Here is a 20,293-nt window from a genome sequence, read left to right on the forward strand (position 1 = left end):
ACACTTGGAGAAGCATCATTTGGGGTGTTATTATGGGAAATACATGGGAGTGAAGTACCTGTTTGCTACCTCATTCCCATATATTTGCACTTTATCATATGATCTTACTGGGGATAATTTTAAGATGTATTTAAGAGGAGTTCTTCCTCTATATGTGCCCTTTCACCCCTACCCTGTCCTTTTTCTTGATGATATTTTAAACCTTCTGTAGTTATCAGGTCTGGATACAGACCCCTTGTAGGAACAACGGAAAATCACAGGCAATCCTTTCTCCTTTAGGATGCCATCCTGACACTGGCTGTTGACTCTTCGTACACACTGAAGACTTGATACAGAGACCATGGGGATGTAGAGACTAGCCTTACCAAAATATCTTTAAAACTTCTCAGTTTCTGAGTTTACATGGCATCTATCTCACATAGGAAAGGTTGAAGAAACTTAGAAAGATGCAAAGACAATTCTGGTTAACTTTGTTTCCTGAAAGCAAAAATGTTATTTTGTGTTTGTATGTGTATACACACACATATACATACATGTATATATATATACACACAATATATGATCTGAATATGTAATATAATTACAGTAATTACAGACCTACAATGATAGTCTGAGGTTCTAGCAATAATTTCAGTGACTTTGTAAAAATAAAACCTGTTATCAGTGTTTGTCATTCATCAAAAAATTTGTCACTGTCCTTTGCTAAAGCAGTGGAAACTTAGTATTTCCGTTGAACAGTCTGTCACTTCCACTTACATACCAATTTAAGTTTAATTCTTTGAGCTTTTCTATAATCAAATTCTTCTTAGGGATAATATCACTTTCTGTAATTACTATTTTGATGTGTGTGTAATGATCACAGTTAAGGTTTTCTCTTAACTAATTTTGACAGGTTATCAGAAGAGGCATTTGATTTACAGTTAATAAAGGAAATCCTGTATGTTTACATACTACTTCTTAAAGACTCTCCTGTCACTGCTAATACTTTCCCCAAAGCACAGTGAGAAAAAGAAATATTTTTGTGAGGGATTTAGGAGAACATTGACAAAAGAAAAATCCCCCATGTAGAATGTCCTATGTAGAATGTCTATTTTCTCCTATGCTAGTGTACTACTGAGTTTTCTTTATATAATTTTGCACAAATGTGTTTCACAGACAGCTTTTTCTTCATTTTTGCTTTGTGTATATGCATGGAGTGAGGAAGTAAATTTGTGCTTAGGGAAAAGTTCATATACCTTAGAATTTAGAACTACCGTAACTGTTTGGACTTTAAAAACAGAATCATTTTAGCAGCAATATGAGCATGTATTAGAATCTTCCTGTAGAATTCAGATCTAAAAATAAACAAAAATCTTCTTAAAATATCACTTTCTTCCATAAAGAGATTTATTTTTCCTTTGAACAGTAATAGGAAAGTAAAATATTTGGAATAAAATACTGTGCACAGTGGTTATATTATGCTAAAAGTTCCATCAGCTTCACAGAATGTGCTATACTTAACGAAGTAACTGAAATTCCCTGGGAGATATAGGAGATAACATGGTGAATTTGTTGTGCTGTGAAAGAGCTGGCTGCAGAAGCCTTTTTTTTTTTTCTTTTTAGAGATGCTTCAGTGCTAGTATTTTTGGTCAGAATGATTTGATACAGGAAAAAGTGTATGGTGCTCTTCTTTTGACTACCTGATAGATTTTTATCAGGCAACTGCGATTTGTATGCAAGTAAGGCTTGCAAAGATATTTTATTTGGATTCAGTGCATCTTTAGTCTATGCAGTCTCTCTCTCTCAACTCTTGTATATGGATCCCTTTGGGGGTAGGGAGAAAAGGGGCAGTGTTTCACTTGTGGAAATAGGCAGAGCATTATACAGCAATTGCTATTTCTGTTGATACTGTATCTGTTATGGAGTCTATTCTAATCTTGTGGTGGTAGAAAGATAGATTATCTGAAGGAAAATCTACCTTTTTGGGGGAAAAATGTCTACTGTCTTTGTGTTAAAGAAGAATGGTGATTGCCTAAGCACTGAGAAGAGAATGACCTGTGACTTGCATCTCATTTGTAGCTTTGGTTTCCTTCCGCCAAAACAAGTTTGAATCTCATTGTTTAAAATCCGCATAATGTTTAAGGTGAAGCCTTAATATACTGAAGAGACAGAAGCTCAGTACGTGGCCTTTGATGCTGGAAATGCCCTGTAAATTATGTATTAAAAAAAAAGTGAAGAAAAGAGTTATTTTAAGCAGACAAGACCGTAACTGAATTTCTGAAAAGTGGAAAGAATGCCTTCTTTGCTTATCAACAAGGTAAAAAAAAAAAAAGAGAGAGAGAGAGAAAGTGATGCTACATTTGTGAATGGAATAATGTTTACCAGGTTCAAAGTGAAACAATGATTCTTTTGACATGGCAGGATCAGTATGATGAGCTTCTTTCGGATTTAACTATTTGTCAATAGATCTGTTAAACATTAAAGCTTTAGAAGAATATTTTTAGGTTGTATGATATTCATCCAACACTTTTTGTGATGGTAGAAGCCTGGCAAAAGTATACGTTGAAGGATAAGGTCAAGAACTGTTTTCTATGTGTTTTTATTTTTTTATATGTGTGTGTGTGTTTACATGACAAGCTTACAGAGTTTCAACCTTTGGTTTTGAGATTTTTGTACATTTTGTAAAGGTACTTGCTCAGCTGTAATTTCCTCTTTTGATGTGGAAACATTTCACTGCATGCCAACCATTGGCAAAATCTCACTTGCACAGAGTAGGCAGTAAACTGGATAAAGTTCAGAACTATTCAAGAAAGGCATCAAGAGTATGGGGGGGGGTGGGGTGAGATGCACACAAACTGTAATGTTTGCACTTTCATTATGGCATGCAAAGCTGCAGCCCCAATTTATATTTTTACCACCTTTAGAGGATAGGAAGCAGATTCTTTTCTTCATAATGAGAGAATACTGGAAAACCACAGGTGACAGTATTAACTTATGGGTTAATGCAAATAGGTCCATGGCTCTGCTGAGTACAGTCTCTGGCTCCTAGGCTGTGCTCTTAAATCTGCCAGACCTGCCAGCACGAAGAGCCGTGGCACGAAGCGAAGCTGTGGCTTGCAGAGCCTGGAGGCTTTGTGTTTCACCTCCTGCCTCTCACTGCACCACTTCCCTGCTTTGTTCATGGGCAGTAAAGTTTTGGGGATCTGCCTAATGAGAATATGTAGGGATGCATGATTTCAACTTCTAATAAAATCAACTTTATTTTCTTTCAAGGACATTGGTGAAACTCAAATCAGGTTCACCTGCAGTGTGTGCAGATTACTGTATATACTAAAAATGTAATGACCTCTACAACTTTACTGTGGTAGAGGAACATTTTTAAATCTTGTATATAGTTCTTTTTTATTTAAGATATCAGTGAAAAAAGTTAGTACAACCTTTCAGCTTAAATATTCAGGCATGGGAAATGAAGAAAATCAGAAAATGCAGAAATTAAAAATTGATCTGATTAAACAGCATTCCCTAAATAAAAAAAACATGAGTGTTAAAAACAATAAAAATGTATACTTGCGATCCAGTTAGTAGTACTATGGAAGTGTTAACTTTTGAAACCTGTAATATAATGTAACAGTTTTTCAGCCATTAGCAAGTTTTTTGCATTACTGGTATTAGTCATTGCTTTTTTGCTGAAGCTAAATGTGTATATACAGCATCTAGTACAAAGCATCTAAGCTGTTTGGGTTCTTTGCCTAAATAATTATTAACAGACTTGTGAAGTGATGCAGGGATTTGGCAAAAAGAGAGTCCAACAGGGAGAAAAGAAGAAGCACAAATCTGTAAAGCTAAGAATTAGAACTGACAGAACAAATTTTCATTGAATAATTATTTTACCTTGTCATGGAAACATTTGTGAAAGCCTGAAGTTGATGGTCTAAGTAGTTTGTGTCTATTTTTTTTTTTCCATATTGGATCTTATCAAAGTAAATGTGTTAGAATTTCCAGTTTGTAGAAAGTATCTAGGCATTAGCATCAAAGATAGTATTTTTGTTCCAAAGAAACACGAATATTTTTAGAAGCCGTGGTTTCTACACGGACATCAATACCTTAGCAATTTTGAAGACAAAGTAAACAGTAGTCAGGACTGAATAAGTTGGTCATATATGACCAAATTTTCAAATACTATTGTTTGCACCAGATCTGCAGTCACAGAACTGTTATCTGCTGGTACAGACAACTGTTAGCTTTTGTTTTTTATTCGGATGTTCCCTTCTAGCAACAAGAAGAGAGAAGCAGAAAGCAGGACATTAAAACATGATTTAAGTAAAATAATACCCCAAAACTTGAACTACTTTTACAGTAGCTTTTATAACTGCAGGCCTTAGGATAGTTTTTTAGTTTGCTCTACTTTGATTTACATATAAACTTGCACTTTTCATATTTTAAGTTCTGCCTTCATCTCCTCGCTCCAACAGCTAAAACAGCAGAAGGTTACTTCTAAAAATCCTTTGTTCTTTAAAACTTGAAATTAGCAATAGATTTCAAAGTTATAATTTATGTAAGTTATCATAGAATCAGTAAGGTTGGAAGGGACCTTTGGAGATCGTCTAGTCCAACCTCCCTGCTCAAGCAGGGTCACCTAGAGCATGTTAGACAGGGTTGCATCCAGGTGGGCCTTGAAGATCTCCAGAGAAGGAGACTCCACAACCTCTCTGGGCAACCTGGTCCAGTGCTCCATCACTCTCACAGGGAAGAAATTCCCCCTTCACGGTCAGGCGGAACTTCCTGTGCTTCAATTTCTACCCATTGCCTCTCGTCCTGTCCCATGGGACAACTGAAAAGAGTTTGTCCCCGTCCCCTTGACACCCTCCCTTCAGGTACTTACACACATTGATAAGATCCCCCCTCAGCCTTCTCTTCCCCAGGCTGAAGAGGCCCAGTTCTCGCAGCCACTTCTCATAGGGCAGGTGCTCCAGCCCTCTGATCATCTTTGTAGCCCTATGCTGGACTCTCTCCAGCAGCTCCATGTCTCTCTTGTGCTGGGGAGCCCAGAACTGGACACAGTACTCGAGATGAGGGCTCCCCAGGGCTGAGCAGAGGGGCAGGATCACCTCCCTCGACCAAATAATAGTAGAGTGTAATATAATAGAGTATAATAATATAATAGAGTATGTTTTGTAGCATAGGAGTAGAGAATTTTAAGTTTAAAATGGCAGTAGCCTTAAAAGCATTCGGTGTGGTAGTTTCCAAGGTGACTACGATTTTTTTTTAATTACCTAATAGTTTTAGAATACCATACTTTGTTTCTTATTTAATCTAAGTTTTACATTGTCTGTGAATCTCTCATGGGTAGAAAAAGCTAGCAAAACCAGTACATGATAAAAGCAAATAGCTGTATCTCTTCCCATTTACATGGTGCCTTTCTTTCAATTTTTTTGGCAGTTAGACATTTAAAGAACTATAGCTTTTATAAAAAACTTTTCTTCAAAAAAAATTATTTTTGTGGTACTCTCTTGCAGGATAACGTTTTGTCATCTGCCTTTCCAAAGCAAATGGCTGTATGTGGGCACCGAAAGAGGAAACATTCATATTGTCAATGTGGAATCATTCACTCTCTCAGGCTATGTCATCATGTGGAATAAAGCCATTGAACTGTGAGTTTAATCAAGTATTGCCTCTTGAGGGGAGGGAACAGGAATGTCCCAGATGTTACTAATACTAGCTGCAAAAATGTCTTTGTTAGATAGCGTCGCCTGTTAGGCTTATTAAACAGACAATATAATCAAAGTATATTAATAGTCATGTGAGTACATTTTATTCTCATAAATGCGAAGTGTTAGTGTTAACTTACATATCTGTTTCTGCCTAAAACAGTTTCATCATAGTGCCTACAGTAGAGAGAAAAATCATTAACTATATATATAAATAAAATCTCTAGTTCTTTATCATCGTAAAGTATGCTAAAATATGGCATGTGATATTTAGGGGAATATGTCACATATATGGTTGGAGATTAAAGTCTAGATGGAGGTGGTTAGTTTAAGGTCCGTATCATTTTTATTTTGTTGTCAATCTTTATTTCACTGAAGGCTGTGATGCCTGGAACTCTATATAACATCAGCATGTTTTCTAGAATACTTAGCGTAAGTAATCCTTACCAGATAAATTCCAGAGTACAAATTCTGTTGTGACAGAATTAATATATGCTAGGTATAAAATTACTGGTCGTAAATGTGCATTTAAATGAGCCTATTCTGAGAACAAAGTGTTGTGGGTTTTTTTTGTTTTGGTTTGGTTTTTTTTACAGCTACTGTCATTTCACCTCCTCTTTTAATAATAGAATTGTCTACGAAAATGTAACAGTTTGTGGGTAAAAACATATACTTACATGTGCTGTTGTTTATATGTGGTTAAAGTAGTAATAAAACTAATGTTTTGTTCCCAGAATATTATATTTATCTTTGAAGCATGCATCAAACTCATGATTTGCCAGACTCTGAAAACAGATGTAGGTCATCCTCTCAATAGTAAGAAGCCAACATAATACCTCTAACTCTGTACCGTTTTAATAATGTCCATACTTGGGCAGTACATGAGTAGAATTAGAAACTGTTCGAATATTGAAAACTATTGAATCTTAAATGTCCAGAAGTGGACTGTCCTGTTCATTACACACAAAATGAAGATAGGGTTCTGATTTGTTTAAAACCTTAACAGTAAACATTGTTAGCTGCTCTCTTGTGTTTTCTTAGCTATTCTGGTTTGAAAAACTTTGTTTGGGGGTTTGTTTGCTTCCCCCCCCCAGCTACTTTTAAAATAGCTCAAGTCTTGAAAAATAAAAGATTCAGTAATAGCTGAAAGAGTCAAAGGTGACTTCTTTCAAGATTTGCTTCTTCTGACATAATGTTTTATCTAGCTGTGCCAACTTTGTAGTAACAGTCTTTTAAATGTAGATAAAGGTAATGATAACTTTTTAACGTCTAAAATAAGCGATTAATAAATCGTTCCTTTTTGTCAAAAGAAACAGAGTTCAAGTGCTTAAAAATAAGCAGAAAGCATTTACTGACTTGAAGATACAAGTATAAGAATGACTTCACACTAAAACGTCATTAACTCTTAAAATAGCTTACATGGAGTTTATAACTGCAGATTTTGTGTGTCTAATGTGCGAGCAAAGGATTATATCCCTTTTCTTTAATTGGAAATGCTAAATTCTCAGTTTTATTTTGGTTCTGGGGGAAAAGGAGTAGTCATCTTTAGATTTGAAGAAGTCCTTCCATTTACTCCACAAATTTAGAAACAAAAGATACCAGTCCTCCCAGTATTTACTTCTGCACAGTAGATTATTGACTACAGCTCTGGACTGTGTATATTGAATGTTTTTAAAGATGTATGATTCTGAAAATATGATAAGTTTACAGTATGTGCATAATCAAGATTTTGTTAACCTGCACAAAATTTAAGGTAATAAAGAAGGACAGAAACTTGGAGATTGCTATCATGAAAAGCAATTCTGTAGAAAATTTCCTCTCCTATTTTAATAGTATGTCATAGAGTAGACTCTGCTGTTAAATGATAGAATTTCATTTACAGATAACTACTGAATCACACACCAGAAAATGTATTGATTCATGCATAATTTTTGGAAAATATTGCTTGCTTTCTATGTCTTCCTTTAATAAATGTCCCCAGTTTTCCTCTTAACGAGGACTATATGCATAAAAATTTAGTGAAGGTAATTATAGCTCGTAGGGAAAATATACTGTATACGGCCAGAGCTGTTTGGGGAAGTCACGATAGTTTATCCAAAAATGGCATAGTATTTGCAGAATAACTTAAAGAATTAGGTTCCATCCAAACTCCCTCCCTTCCTTTTTTGTCTCATTAAAAGTATATTATATGCCACGCTTCAATTAAGACTCATTAGTGATGTCTGAAATTCTGGGAATGCTTCCTAGAATTTGGAAGAGAAAGATTCACCTTTTCTTGTCAGCTTTTTTTTTTTTTTTTTTACACACACAGACAAGTTTGCAAAAGGCAGTGTTTAACACACAGATTTTCGGATTCACTGTAGAAGACTGTTTCTTTGCTTGTGTTGGTCACCTGTTTTACTGACAGATTGGTAACTTGATTTAAATCATTTTTTATATTTCTAGTCTAATATTTCTTATTTGAATATTACTGATCTGAAAATGTATTGCATAAATGCATGTCTATCACTTTCTTTGTTAAGATAAAGAAACAAGTGGCATTAATATGTTCACTGAAAGTGATGGGGAAACTGCACAGCATTGAAGAAAGTCACATTAATTCTTTTTCAGTTTTCCTCATCTGCAAATGAATGATTTAGAGAGCATATTATATCCTCTTGTCCACAAATGTGCACGTGGGAGAGGAAAGGAAACAGAGTATAGCTTTCTAGTTACTATGCAATTTAAACTGGCAAGGATTTATGAAAATAGTATAGGGACTTGGTACCACCTGTGATTTAGCAGCTATAGTGTTTGGAGTTAGTAATAGCATTCATAAAATATCTTACATGTATACAGAAATGTAACAAGCTGGAAGCTGTACTGCAGCTGTTTGAAGGAAACAGTATTTTTTTAAAACAAGTATTATATGGAACTTAACAATAGTATTTTGTTTTTCATGAAACTTTAAAATATTCTTTGATTAATCAATGTATTAAGTAGTCTCTAATTTCATTTTTCCAAAAAGTTGACCGCTTCATTGTTTGTCTGTATTTCTTGATGTTTCACTGTGAAAGTACAGAAATCTAATTTTTGTACTACTTGCAATCATTTAATGAGGTATGATATGAGGGTTTTTTTGGTTTTTTTTTTTTTTTTTTTTTTTTTTTTTTTTTTTTTGGCAATGCAGTTTTGGACAGGGGAAAACTTCTCGTTTAATTAAGTGGAAATGTTTCTTGTTTAGGTCATCAAAATCTCACCCAGGACCTATTGTCCATATTAGTGACAATCCAATGGATGAAGGAAAGGTAGGATATGTTTAAAGATCAAATACACTATTTCTCAAGTAATTTTTTTCAATTATTTTAAAAATATTTGTAAATTCCACTGCTTCTTAAGAAGGAATTGAGTAAATGAGAGGGGATAGATTAAGATTTTGGTATTGAAAAACATGAAGCAAGGTATAGACATGACTGTAGGGCCACATTGTACTCAGATGAGCTCGGGTAATTTGAATGCATCTTGTAATCAGCAAAATTTGAAAACGGGTTAAAGTGCTTAATTGCAAAAACCCTTGAAAACAGAAGCAAGAAACCTAAAGAATTATAGTAAACATTAAGATGTTATTGATCAAAAAACAAATATAACCTGAATACAGAAATAGTTGCATGGAAAATAAATAAACTTTATAATGCTCTTGGCTGTTACAGTTTCACAAATCTTTAATGCTTTGTGGTCACTGAAGTATATTTATGTAGAATACTGTGTAGTTTATCTCTTTTTTTTTGCGTATTCAAAGCAGCATTTTTGAATAGATTCAACATCTAACTGGCATAGCATTATTTAGCAGGCAGCATCTATCATTTATAATAAATCACTTGCAATTCTAACTGGCCTGCAGTACCAAGAGATACTTCAGGAAATCATCTTGACTCAAACATGTTATAATGAACTATGTGTTCGACTTGTCTTCTCCTTCTTGGGAGATATTAACAACATGATCTTTTGTCTTGACAAAATGTTTTTTGTAGTATGTGTTCTCACAAGACACACATTTTCATGTACTGTGACACAACAGCCACAAAGAAGAATTTGAGCTGTGAAATCAGTGGCCATAAGTTCCTCCTGTATTACTACCCCAAATCTCTAGATATTACCCTTTGCTCTGGAAGACCTGTTATAAGGCTCTCACAAAAGCAAGGTGGAAGATTTTGCAATGAAGATTTTGTGAATTAAAAGACAAAAGCAAGAAACTAAGTTAAAGCAGTAGTATGTCTTCTGTGGGTGAAGCAATTACTGTAGCATTAAATTACACATTTTCATAAAGAAGGGACTTCTGCTAAGCAGCATAATACGATACTTTTTCTCAACTGATTAGGCGATGCCTTCTCCCACTTGATTTCTCCTTTTGCTGGGAGAAGATGATTGTGTTAGAAAGTAATGGATTCCAGGAAACCTTCAGAAGTCTGCACTAAGAAAAGAAACACTTCCATTTGTGTGGGACTGGCATCTTATCTGTGTTTTCTAAATGCCTTATTGCACGGAAGGTTGCATGTTATGGAATCACTTATGCGTGGTCACACGTGTAGACCCTTGCCAAAGCTGACCCCTGTTTACTATGATTCTGCTGTAATTCATTCCCCACTTCAGTCATGGTTGCAAGACTGAATCTATGCTTCAGGTGTCAGACCTCTTATACAAATCTTAGGGTGGTATCACAGGACTCATCCACCCTTTTGAACGATCTTCAGATTATATAGCTTGTGTGCTCTTTCTTTTCTTTTCTTTTTTTTGACACGTCATTTTAAGTAGTGAGCAAAAGTGAAAAGTTCAGGGGATAGTAGTAATGTCTCAGTGGTTTTAATGTTTTATTTTTTATGTTTTAGTAGCATGCTAGCTATTAGCCTGAAATGTAGATTTCTAAGGATTCTGTCTAAGAAGAATTTCGTCAGTAGATCTTTTGCATTTGGATCAAGCCTGTTGAAGTGCCTCACTGTAAAGGCTTTCTTTGTAGAGTTAGATTTGAATCATGTTCCAGAATCTTGGGCTCTAGAGTATGAATGAATATAGTGAAGCTATGATAGCTCCAGAAACACAAATTATCTATTTGTTCTGGTATATTCCACATGCCCTCCTCCCACTCAGTCATTGTCAATTAAAGTTTAAAGCTTCTTGTTTTTATCAATAACGGTATTTCTCACTGTGGTAAGATTAGACCTTACATTCCTATCCTTTTCATAAGAAAAATACTGCTAAAAATAAAACTTAAAAATGCAGTGCACAGGAGGCTCTGTCAACAGTATTATTTTTAAACATACCCAGGCACTAGACTACCACACATTGTGATTTTTCTAATGTTTAAAATCAAAATAGGAAAATAATAAAAAATAAAGTATGTGTCTTAAGGTAAGGAGGATATTTTAAAATATTAATATACCTAGAAGTGTAGTGAGGGAAAAATATCTAGTATTTGCTGTACTAGTTTACTTGCTATTTCCCATTTTTGCTAGATCAAATGTATTTAATGTTTTAGGGTATCCTAGTGCTGTAGAGCACTGAAATATAGCAGATATATTTAAGCTTTTAGAAGAACGTCTGTTGTTTCTCATACTAGAATTAACTGGAGAGCTTGACATCCTGAAAAGGTTGTCAGGGCAAAACTTCCAGGGATAGCAGTAGACCAAAGTCATGTAGATCTTTCCCTGCCTGCACAGGTATGTATGCAAAGGCAGTGCCTTAACTGGTAGCCTGAAGGTCACTCCCTCAGGCCACCTCTTTTTCCTCTCAGACTGTTTCAACAGCAGGTAAATCGCAGCAGCCAAATGCCCCTTTTCTGTATGTCCATACTGAGAGAAAGAAGTGGGACTGCAAGCCTACTACTTAGCGCTATGAACCTCTACTACTGTGAAAGGTGACGCTTCATTGCCCTCTTCTACTGTGTAACAAGTTCCAAGACTCATGCTGCGTATGTTGAAATTGTTTTCCTATCTAAAGTTGCACTTAGAGAAAACAAAACAATTTAGATCCTCAACAATATGTTAATTCAAATATTTGTTCCCTGCAGGAATGACTTATTAGAGTTTTGCTTCTAGGGAAAAGATGATGTTGAAAATTACTTAATTTCTCTCTAGCTTTCCTCTTAGCAGATTAACGTGTTTGCTTTAGCCTTCTATTAGTCAATTTTTTTTGATTGTGATTGACATCTGGAAAAAGTTCATAGTACATAGTTTCCTTACAGACAATAAGCTGTTACCTAGAACCTCGGGAAGGGACAGTGTGTTCTTTCAGCAGATCTTAGCAGAGCAAACACCAGGGAGCAAAAATGCAGGTTAATGAATAAAAAGTAGTTGTGTGTTATCCTTATGTCAATTCTAACCACTCCATTCCCCTTTTCACCCGGAAAAGATACCTTTAGGAAAGAATTTAATGTCTGCCATTATGCGACTCAAAGGGGTTTCCAAGGACTCTTCTGAAGATAAATGCAAAATATTTTCTAACATTGTATGAGCTTCAATTGTGTTAGCATTGTGTTAGCTGGAAGTGTAGGAGAAAGGCAAAGCAAGGACAAAGTAAATCACCTCTCTAATAGTGAGAAGCTGTGAAAACCTCAACAATTTCTGTCTTCACACAACTTCCAGTTATTTCATCTAATATTGTGCTGTATCTCCATGAGGCAAGAACTATAGGTATTATAAACAATGTTCTTTTGCTTTTCTATATAAAGACTTAATATTTATGTTTATTATTGCAGCTTCTGATTGGCTTTGAATCTGGAACAGTGGTATTATGGGATCTGAAATCAAAGAAGGCAGATTACAGATACACACATGATGAGGTAATAAGAGCTTGTTTTGACAGTGTTTCTGTTGCAGTAGTGTTTCCTTTTTGATGGTTCTTCCTTTTGCAATTGAACTTTTTTAAAATACTTTAAGTGACTAGTAGTACACAGTCTTCCCCTATACTGTCTAGCATTTGTGCAACTATATCTGTATTACTTACTATGGGGATAGCATTTACTATTCTGAAGATACAATTTTTAAGACTTTGTTTATTTCTTCTCCTACTCCTGTCACTAGTGGATCAATAAATAGGTCTTTTGAAATTGCAAAATTTTCTCTAATCTAAAAGAGCTCTAGGGTTTGAATAATAGAAACTTCAGATTGAGTGTTTATTAAGTTGAAATTTGTTGCAATAAATGGATTTCTCTACTGACTTGTATGGGGGGAAATTTTTTTTCAGCTCTTTGTCCATTACTGAGTATTGTGACTCTTGCACCTATATTAAGAACTGAAACTTGAAACAAGATGGTATAGCAATCTATGTAATTTTTGAATCTTTCAGAAATTCTGAAATAAGGTCAAAGAAAAACCACCAAATTGGCTCACTAGAATGTGTTTCTATAAGTAAACCTTTGCTTTGTGGGTTAAAAGCAAGGTTTGACTTAAATAAAGCTGAGGGAAGTTTAAATTTAAATTAACAATAGTTGAGTGGTATTTATTCCTTAAAACTTGATTTTGAGAAAATACAGACTGGTAGAAAATCTGAGATTAAGAAAAATCGTTCAGCATAATGTGCATATTGATATGTTATTTAAAGTTACAACATAAAATTGATTTTAAAATGTCTGCATTGTTGCATAAGTTCAGGCTTGTTTCCCCTTGTATAATGAAGGGTATGATATTTTTCCTGGTTTTCTGCTGAAATTTTCAGAAGACGAGTGTTTTTTTGCTCTGGCTCACTATGTATTGTGTGCGTTTGTTCCACAAATGGAGAGCATCTCTGAAGTGAGGGAGAAGTCTCTCAAAGGCCTGAACGTTAGTATAGTTGAAGATGATTTCCTGACAGAAGATGACTAAAAATGGACAAAGGCAAAAGCAAACACAGATGACAGTCTCTTTAGTGCTCCATCTCTGTCTTCATATGTAATCGCTCTCCTCGTTCTCCTTGCTCTCCTCCCTTTCCTCCATTAAAGCTTCCAGAGCTAGTTTTCTTTCTGTTTTCTGGAAATCACCAGAGCTGATGATATTTTTCTGTTTAGAAATTCCAATATGAACCTCAGAGTATGTTATGGGAAGAGCACTCCTGTGAAAGTTAGCGTACCTTCTAGTTGCATTGCCTGCATCTAATTCGTTTCCGATCTAAATCGGTTTTATACAATTCTTCGTATCTCCATTGTCTTTTTCTAGTGCAAGTCCTTCCTCATATTATAGTTCTTTCTATACCTCTTATAAGGTGGTCTTGCTCTTCTCTGAATTCTTACTATCTAAGATTCTTCTATTGTATCCTTCTCTTATAGATGAGAAACACAACAATGTATTATATTCAATGTGTGGGCACACTGAATTTATATTGTGGAATAGTTATGCTTGGTTTTGTTTTCATTTTCTTAATCTTAATACAGGATTAGATTTTTGATGCCACAAGCATCAAGCAGATAATTCTTTGAAACTACCTGCTATAAAACCACTCTCTCATTCCTCAGTGTTAATGCTCAGCTTAAAGCCTGTTATTCTTATGTAGATGAGAGTCTTCTCTTCTGCAGCACTTCACTTATGCTGTCTGATGGAAAATTTTAAGTCTCTTTGCAGTTCTTCACTGGCAGTCCTCATCTCTGTCTTGAATATGCTGTGGTACTGTCACTGGACTTTGTCACCTCAGTATTCTTGATCATCTTTTCCAAACTGAGTAAACTGAGCAGCACAGATCTCTGAGAGACTCTGCCACTTATCTTCATCCATAAACTAACCAATTACTGCTAGCCTGTCTTTAGTTTACTTTGTTTGCTGATACCTTAACCGATTATTCATCTGTTCAAGGATCTTTTATCTATTATTTATTCAGTTTCCTTTGAGAGACCTTATTGAAAGCCATTGGAAATCTGAGTGGACAGTTTAATTGGTATTTCCATTAGCCACATGTCTCTTACCACTTTTAGAGGTTTCGGAGGTTTATTGGATGTGATTTCCTTTTACATGTTGACGTCTCTTTCTCAATGTTATAGTCATCCATATGTTGATTAATATTTTTTTGAATTATGTTACAACTTCTATAGATTTACAGAGATACCTTAACCGATTATTCATCTGATACCTTAACCGATTATTCATCTGTTCAAGGATCTTTTATCTATTATTTATTTAGTTTTCTTTGAGAGACCTTATTGAAAGCCATTGGAAATCTGAGTGGACAGTTTAATTGGTATTTCCATTAGCCACATGTCTCTTACCACTTTTAGAGGTTTCGGAGGTGTATTGGATGTGATTTCCTTTTACATGTTGACGTCTCTTTCTCAATGTTATAGTCATCCATATGTTGATTAATATTTTTTTGAATTACAAGTTACAACTTCTATAGATTTACAGAGAGCAAAGCTTAGGCTTTTTTTTTCTTTCTTTTTTCTTTTTTAAGAATTTCCTTTGGCCCATTTATTTAAAAATTGGTATCATATCTATCATGTACTGGTCTTTTACCAGGCTGGTTTTCAGCTGTTTCATCTTTGATTTCCTGTAGGATTCATAAGTTAATGCATCTGGCTATTCTCTTTTGGTTTTGACTGCTGAAGAGGTTATGAAACACCTCAACTGAAGTCAGGTACTTTGATAAAGAAATGTGCATTACTGTAAGTTGGAAATGGTTAGGGAGGGGGCAGAAAAAAATGAAGGCTATATGAAATAAACTAAAAGAATTTTACTGTTTTTACTTGTGAAAATTGAAGTACAGTAAGGTTGATGAAAAATTTTCCTTCAAATTTTTCATAAATTTGTCCAAATACCAGATTTTACTTCAGCTGGTAGGCTTTGTTTCTTTAATTTCAGGTAATAAAACTAATGAATGAACTCAGCTAAGCTCAGTTGAAAATTGAACATTGGGACAAACTATGAAATGACTGGCATGCTTCCTTTGAGCTATTTATATAGATCCTATCTTAAGGGATTACCTACTGTTCATATCTCCCTTACCCTTTTTATTGATACTTGTGGCATTTTAGTGTTAGAAAACACTTCTTTTTTTTATTGCAGTATTTAATCAAAAAAGAGCATTAATATACCTTCATTTACAGACTTCATCCGAAGATTATGTTCTGGAACTTAAAGTAGATCTCACTCCTGCAGGTTTTTTTGTTTGATTGGATTTTTGTTTGTGTTTTAACTCATTAGTTTGGCTCTTAAGTAAAAGCTAATAAAAATAATTTGACATTTAAAAGCTATCATGATGTATTTATCATTAAAGTATCCTTTTTTTCTCTGCCTTCAGATCATCCTTCAAGAAAAGTCTCTTTTATTGGCGTTCATCTATTTAATGTTGTATGACAAGGAATTATTTCTTCAATGTGCAACTTATTTAGATACGATCTTCTAAGAGAGAAGGCAGAATAGAATAATGACCCTTACGAATTTGGATTTGATACAGTTAGCAAGTTTACTTTGTTTCAGATTGTGACATGAATGACAGAAATAAGATGGTTAATCTTGTCAAACAAAATTGAATAGCACATGTAGAAATGTTTGGAGGAAAGGTGCCTCCGGAAAGAGTGCTGTAATTTTTTATAGACTGATTGCCTTGAGAGATTATCTATCAGATACAGAAAAGTTGAAGAATAACAAAAAGCAGAAGGTTAATGATGACAAGATTTATTTGTTTGTATACTATATACAATCTCCTGGATTTTCAGTGTGAGTCAGTGTGAGGTGGAGATTCTCCTGTATCTTCTTTTCACTTTATTTTTCAACACCTATAAGTTTTGTACTTAGCTGCAAAGTGGAAAATATCCCTCAGTTTATGTCATTGGAAGGGATATGAAACTCCATAGTGTTATCGTTCTAGTTATGATGCGAAAAGTGCCAGCTAACTAAAAGCCTTAAATAAATGTACTGCTTCTGATGCTTTTCGGCAGTTTGGCACAGTTTCTAAAAAGAGAATTTAAATGTTAAGAAATGTAGAAGAAAGCTTAAATTATTGCATTTTGTAATAATAACAAATTGCAAAATAATAAAACTCTTACTAGTTTTTATGGGCAGTCTCCTTAACAGAAAAGAGAAAAGCCTTCTCAGTTGCTTAACACTGAAAGAGGATACTGCAGAAAGGTGTTTATTTAACCTGAGTTTGAGTTTTAGACAGGTAACACTATAACTGATATTAAGAAAAAAAATGAGTTACTGGCCAGCAGTATTAGAATTCTTGTAATAAGATAGAAAATCTGTTCATTCTAGTTCAGTAACTTAGCAATTCAAATAATCCAAAAAGGAAATGGCTATATATGTATAGTAAACAATTTTTTTTTCAGTGACAGACTAGTACAGTTGTGTAGATTTAAAGTAGAATGGAAAATCAGAAATGGGAGATCATGAATGAATTGAGCAGGGCACAGAGGAGGATACAACTAACCAAGGCAGTAGGTAAGAGAAGAGTGCAATAGGCAAAGTTTTAGGCAGAAATAACTTATCTGTGTCCCTGTTAAATTTGACTGATACAGCTTAAGTTTTATTAAAATATTTTTGAAGCTGACATTAGTTTCATTCTCTTACTAAATGTCCTGTTTTTCATAGTAGTGTGTACTGACTTCAGAGTTAAAATATATTGGTCAAAAAGATGCAACACCATCTAATTGTGGTAAGTTACAGAAGTAAGCAAAGTATTTTTACAAGAATATTATAGGCAAGATGTATTGCAATTCAGAACTTGTAGAGTTAAGCTTCCTCTTGAATGGCTTTCTAGAAGATACATTTTTCTTATTGATGCAGAGCTAAGACCTCTTCTCCCTTTATAATAAAAGAGCCTAAAAATTGGTGGGAATATTCATTCATTTTTCTGCTCCTTCTGACCTTCCATCTCCAATAATAATTAGTGTGACATATTGCAATACTTACTATAATTGTGACATCTCACCAAGAGCTTTGGTAAGATTAATTAGCTTAATCTAATGCAGGATTGCATTGCTGTCCAAAGAGGCAGTTTTACCCTGACCCCAACAATGTCCTTCAATCAGTAGCTGCAGCTATATGGCAACAAAGAAAGCCATAATATTAGAATTAACTCTCTCCGCCTTTTCCCATACACCTAAAGAACGGTATTCGCTTGGAAAGATCCATTACACATGAAGACTTAAATTTCAAGGAAAATCATCAGACAACTTAGCAAAATCTTCTGGCAATATAACAATTTTCTTTATGCAGGAGATGGCACATGTGCATTCTAGCACTGATGTAGTAAAGCCTTACCTCACGCGATCCCTGCGTTGTGAAGTGTGGAAGGGAGCAGAGACTGCTCACTGCCATTTCATTTCCTGCCAGCAGACCTCTTAAATTTGAATACTTCTCTGCATAAAATTTTTCTGGCTGTTGTTTTTTGTCAATTTCCTGATTTAGTGACTTTTCCCAAGGCTTCTTTCATACTCTGGCTGGAGGGGCTGTATTCCACTCACAGTTTAGGTCACAATTCACGTCACAATTCATCCACTTTCAGGTGCCTCTTCTACAGACAGTAATGCACTTGATGTTCTGCCTTTGTAGTAGGAGCAACAGGACTTTTGTTGTTGGTTCATCGCTTGTTGTTCTTGATGAAGGGCTCTTCTGATTTTGGAGTTGACAACCAATAAGAAGAGAACAACTTAATCTGGTCTTGGCCTACTTGAAAGCTCCTAGTACAAGACTTCTCATCAGATGTGGGGAAGTACTGTCTGGTGAAAGGCCCACTGTCTTTCTTCCTGACTGTGCTGGCCAGTCAGACCCCTGAAATGTGTGGGGGTCATTTCCCTTGGTGAATCTGCTCATTAGCTCTGGGGAAACTTTCTTTGGCTCTAACATTATCAGAATATGGATAACTTTTCTTACTTGGTTTGCTGTGTAGCCCCACCAGTCTGGTAAAACCCATCACCCCTCAGTCTTTGCAAAGCTGATCGCTGACTCCATCCCTGTTAGCTGATTGCTTGGCTCCACCTGTGGCATAATGGGTGCTGCTGCTGCTGGGCTTTCCGAGATTGTCACTAACACAGCTGGGCACTGCAGCATGGCTGTGCTTTTGCGTGCCAGCTACATGCTTCTGTCAGGAACTGGCTCCTTTCCAAGGGCACAGTCTCTTCCCTGTAGCAACATTTTAAAGTGCATACATTTCTCACTTTTTTAAATGATGGTGGCTATTGAGGGGTGACTAGCCAGCAGGTGTTGTGAACTGGATGGCCAAGCATGTTAATACCATAAGATTATTATAGTTTCCTGGAAATCTTGCCATTGCATTAGTCTTCTCCACTATCATCCTTTTTTAGTTGGCGTTGGTCTTCAGAACGTGTAACTGGTTGGGCTGTGCCTACAGCAATCTACCAGCAGCATTTGATGTGATTCTTCTTACCTCAGAAGGCCAAAAGTGTCCAGGAGTCCAAATGTCATCCTCTACTGTGAAACAAGGAGGACTAAACTTCCATTTTAATGTATTTCTCATATGGAATACACTTTATTCTGTAAACATTTCCCATTCTGTATTTGCAGTCATGAAAGAAATAAATTTCTCAAATATAAATTGGTTTCTAAACAATAAAAAGTGCAACTTCTGAAAACTAAAACCTTTAAGTTCATTTTTAAAGCAGCATTTTGCTCTGGTTTAAGCTAAAGCTTTGGTAGCATTAACTCAGCAAATGTATTATAGATTACTATTTTTAGCCTCAATCTTTTGGTACATGGCTGAATGTAAGAGATTACAGCATTAAAAACATGTCAAAGTAGCCCATGGGATTTAAACAAAAAAACACCCTGATCTGTGACTTGCTGGAAACCCAAGCAAGTCTGTGCAATCATTGTGCCCTTGCACATTTCACTTCATGAGCTTCATGGGAAATACCACAGTTTAAGTCTCAGCAGCATCATTTTTTTTAGTTTTTCCTTTGCGGCATATTTTTCCTCTTTTAGGCTTTTAACAGGATTGCTGGCATAGGTACTCCTGTGTTACTGTGCTTGCTTTGAATATTTTGGGAAACCCATGCAGAAAGAATTGGTGTTGTCATCCATTCAAGTTTACTAGAAAATACTGTCATCACCATGTGGGAAATAGAGTGCTATTGTAATAGGACAGGGAAATCTGAATAGGCTAGGGTATGCGGTGGTAGTTGTAAAGTAACTAAGCTACTATGATGAACCTGAGCAGTCATACACAATATACTCCAAGCTCAATTAACTGTGCAAAAGAGTAAAGAATCACAGTCAAATCCAAAGAACAGTAAGTAGAATTTTCCTTGATTTGGTGCATGAGTGCAGGACATCTTGTCAACTCAGATCTACAACAGTGGAAAAGCAAGGAAGCATATTTAAAACTTGGTATTAGCATAATTAGCATAATGTGTTATTTTCTTATACTGAGTCTTATAGAAACAGGGATAAAACTGCTCAACTGAATAGCTTTTCTGTTCAAATGAAAGTATCGATATTTCTGCATGTCTCTTCTCACAAGAAAATAACATACAATGACTGGCCTGAAACTATTCTGAAATGGTATGCATATTATCAGCTGAGGGATTAAAAGAAGTGTGTAGGAATTGGCTAGAAAAGTATTTTTTGTATATAGTACTTTATGAACTGAAGCAGTTAAACCCCCCAAAGCAGGTGAACAATAAGATCAAAGACTGAGTTTTTGTGCATTAG

The 20,293-nt window shown here is 35.3% G+C and overlaps 1 protein-coding gene across 4 annotated transcripts in view; it reads left to right on the forward strand.

The window, feature by feature from the left end:
* The window catches only part of STXBP5 (syntaxin binding protein 5), a 122,992-nt gene that overhangs the window by 42,495 nt on the left and 60,204 nt on the right, over window positions 1-20,293 (forward strand). For all 4 annotated transcript variants that reach the window (XM_062572355.1, XM_062572356.1, XM_062572357.1 and 1 more), the window contains exons 5-7: window positions 5,496-5,630; window positions 8,911-8,974; window positions 12,418-12,501. In XM_062572355.1, coding sequence (XP_062428339.1) covers window positions 5,496-5,630; window positions 8,911-8,974; window positions 12,418-12,501 — 283 coding nt within the window. The remainder of the gene's footprint in view (window positions 1-5,495; window positions 5,631-8,910; window positions 8,975-12,417; window positions 12,502-20,293) is intronic.

The sequence above is a fragment of the Rhea pennata genome, chromosome 3 (assembly GCF_028389875.1).
Source record: "Rhea pennata isolate bPtePen1 chromosome 3, bPtePen1.pri, whole genome shotgun sequence".
Classification (NCBI taxonomy): domain Eukaryota; kingdom Metazoa; phylum Chordata; class Aves; order Rheiformes; family Rheidae; genus Rhea; species Rhea pennata.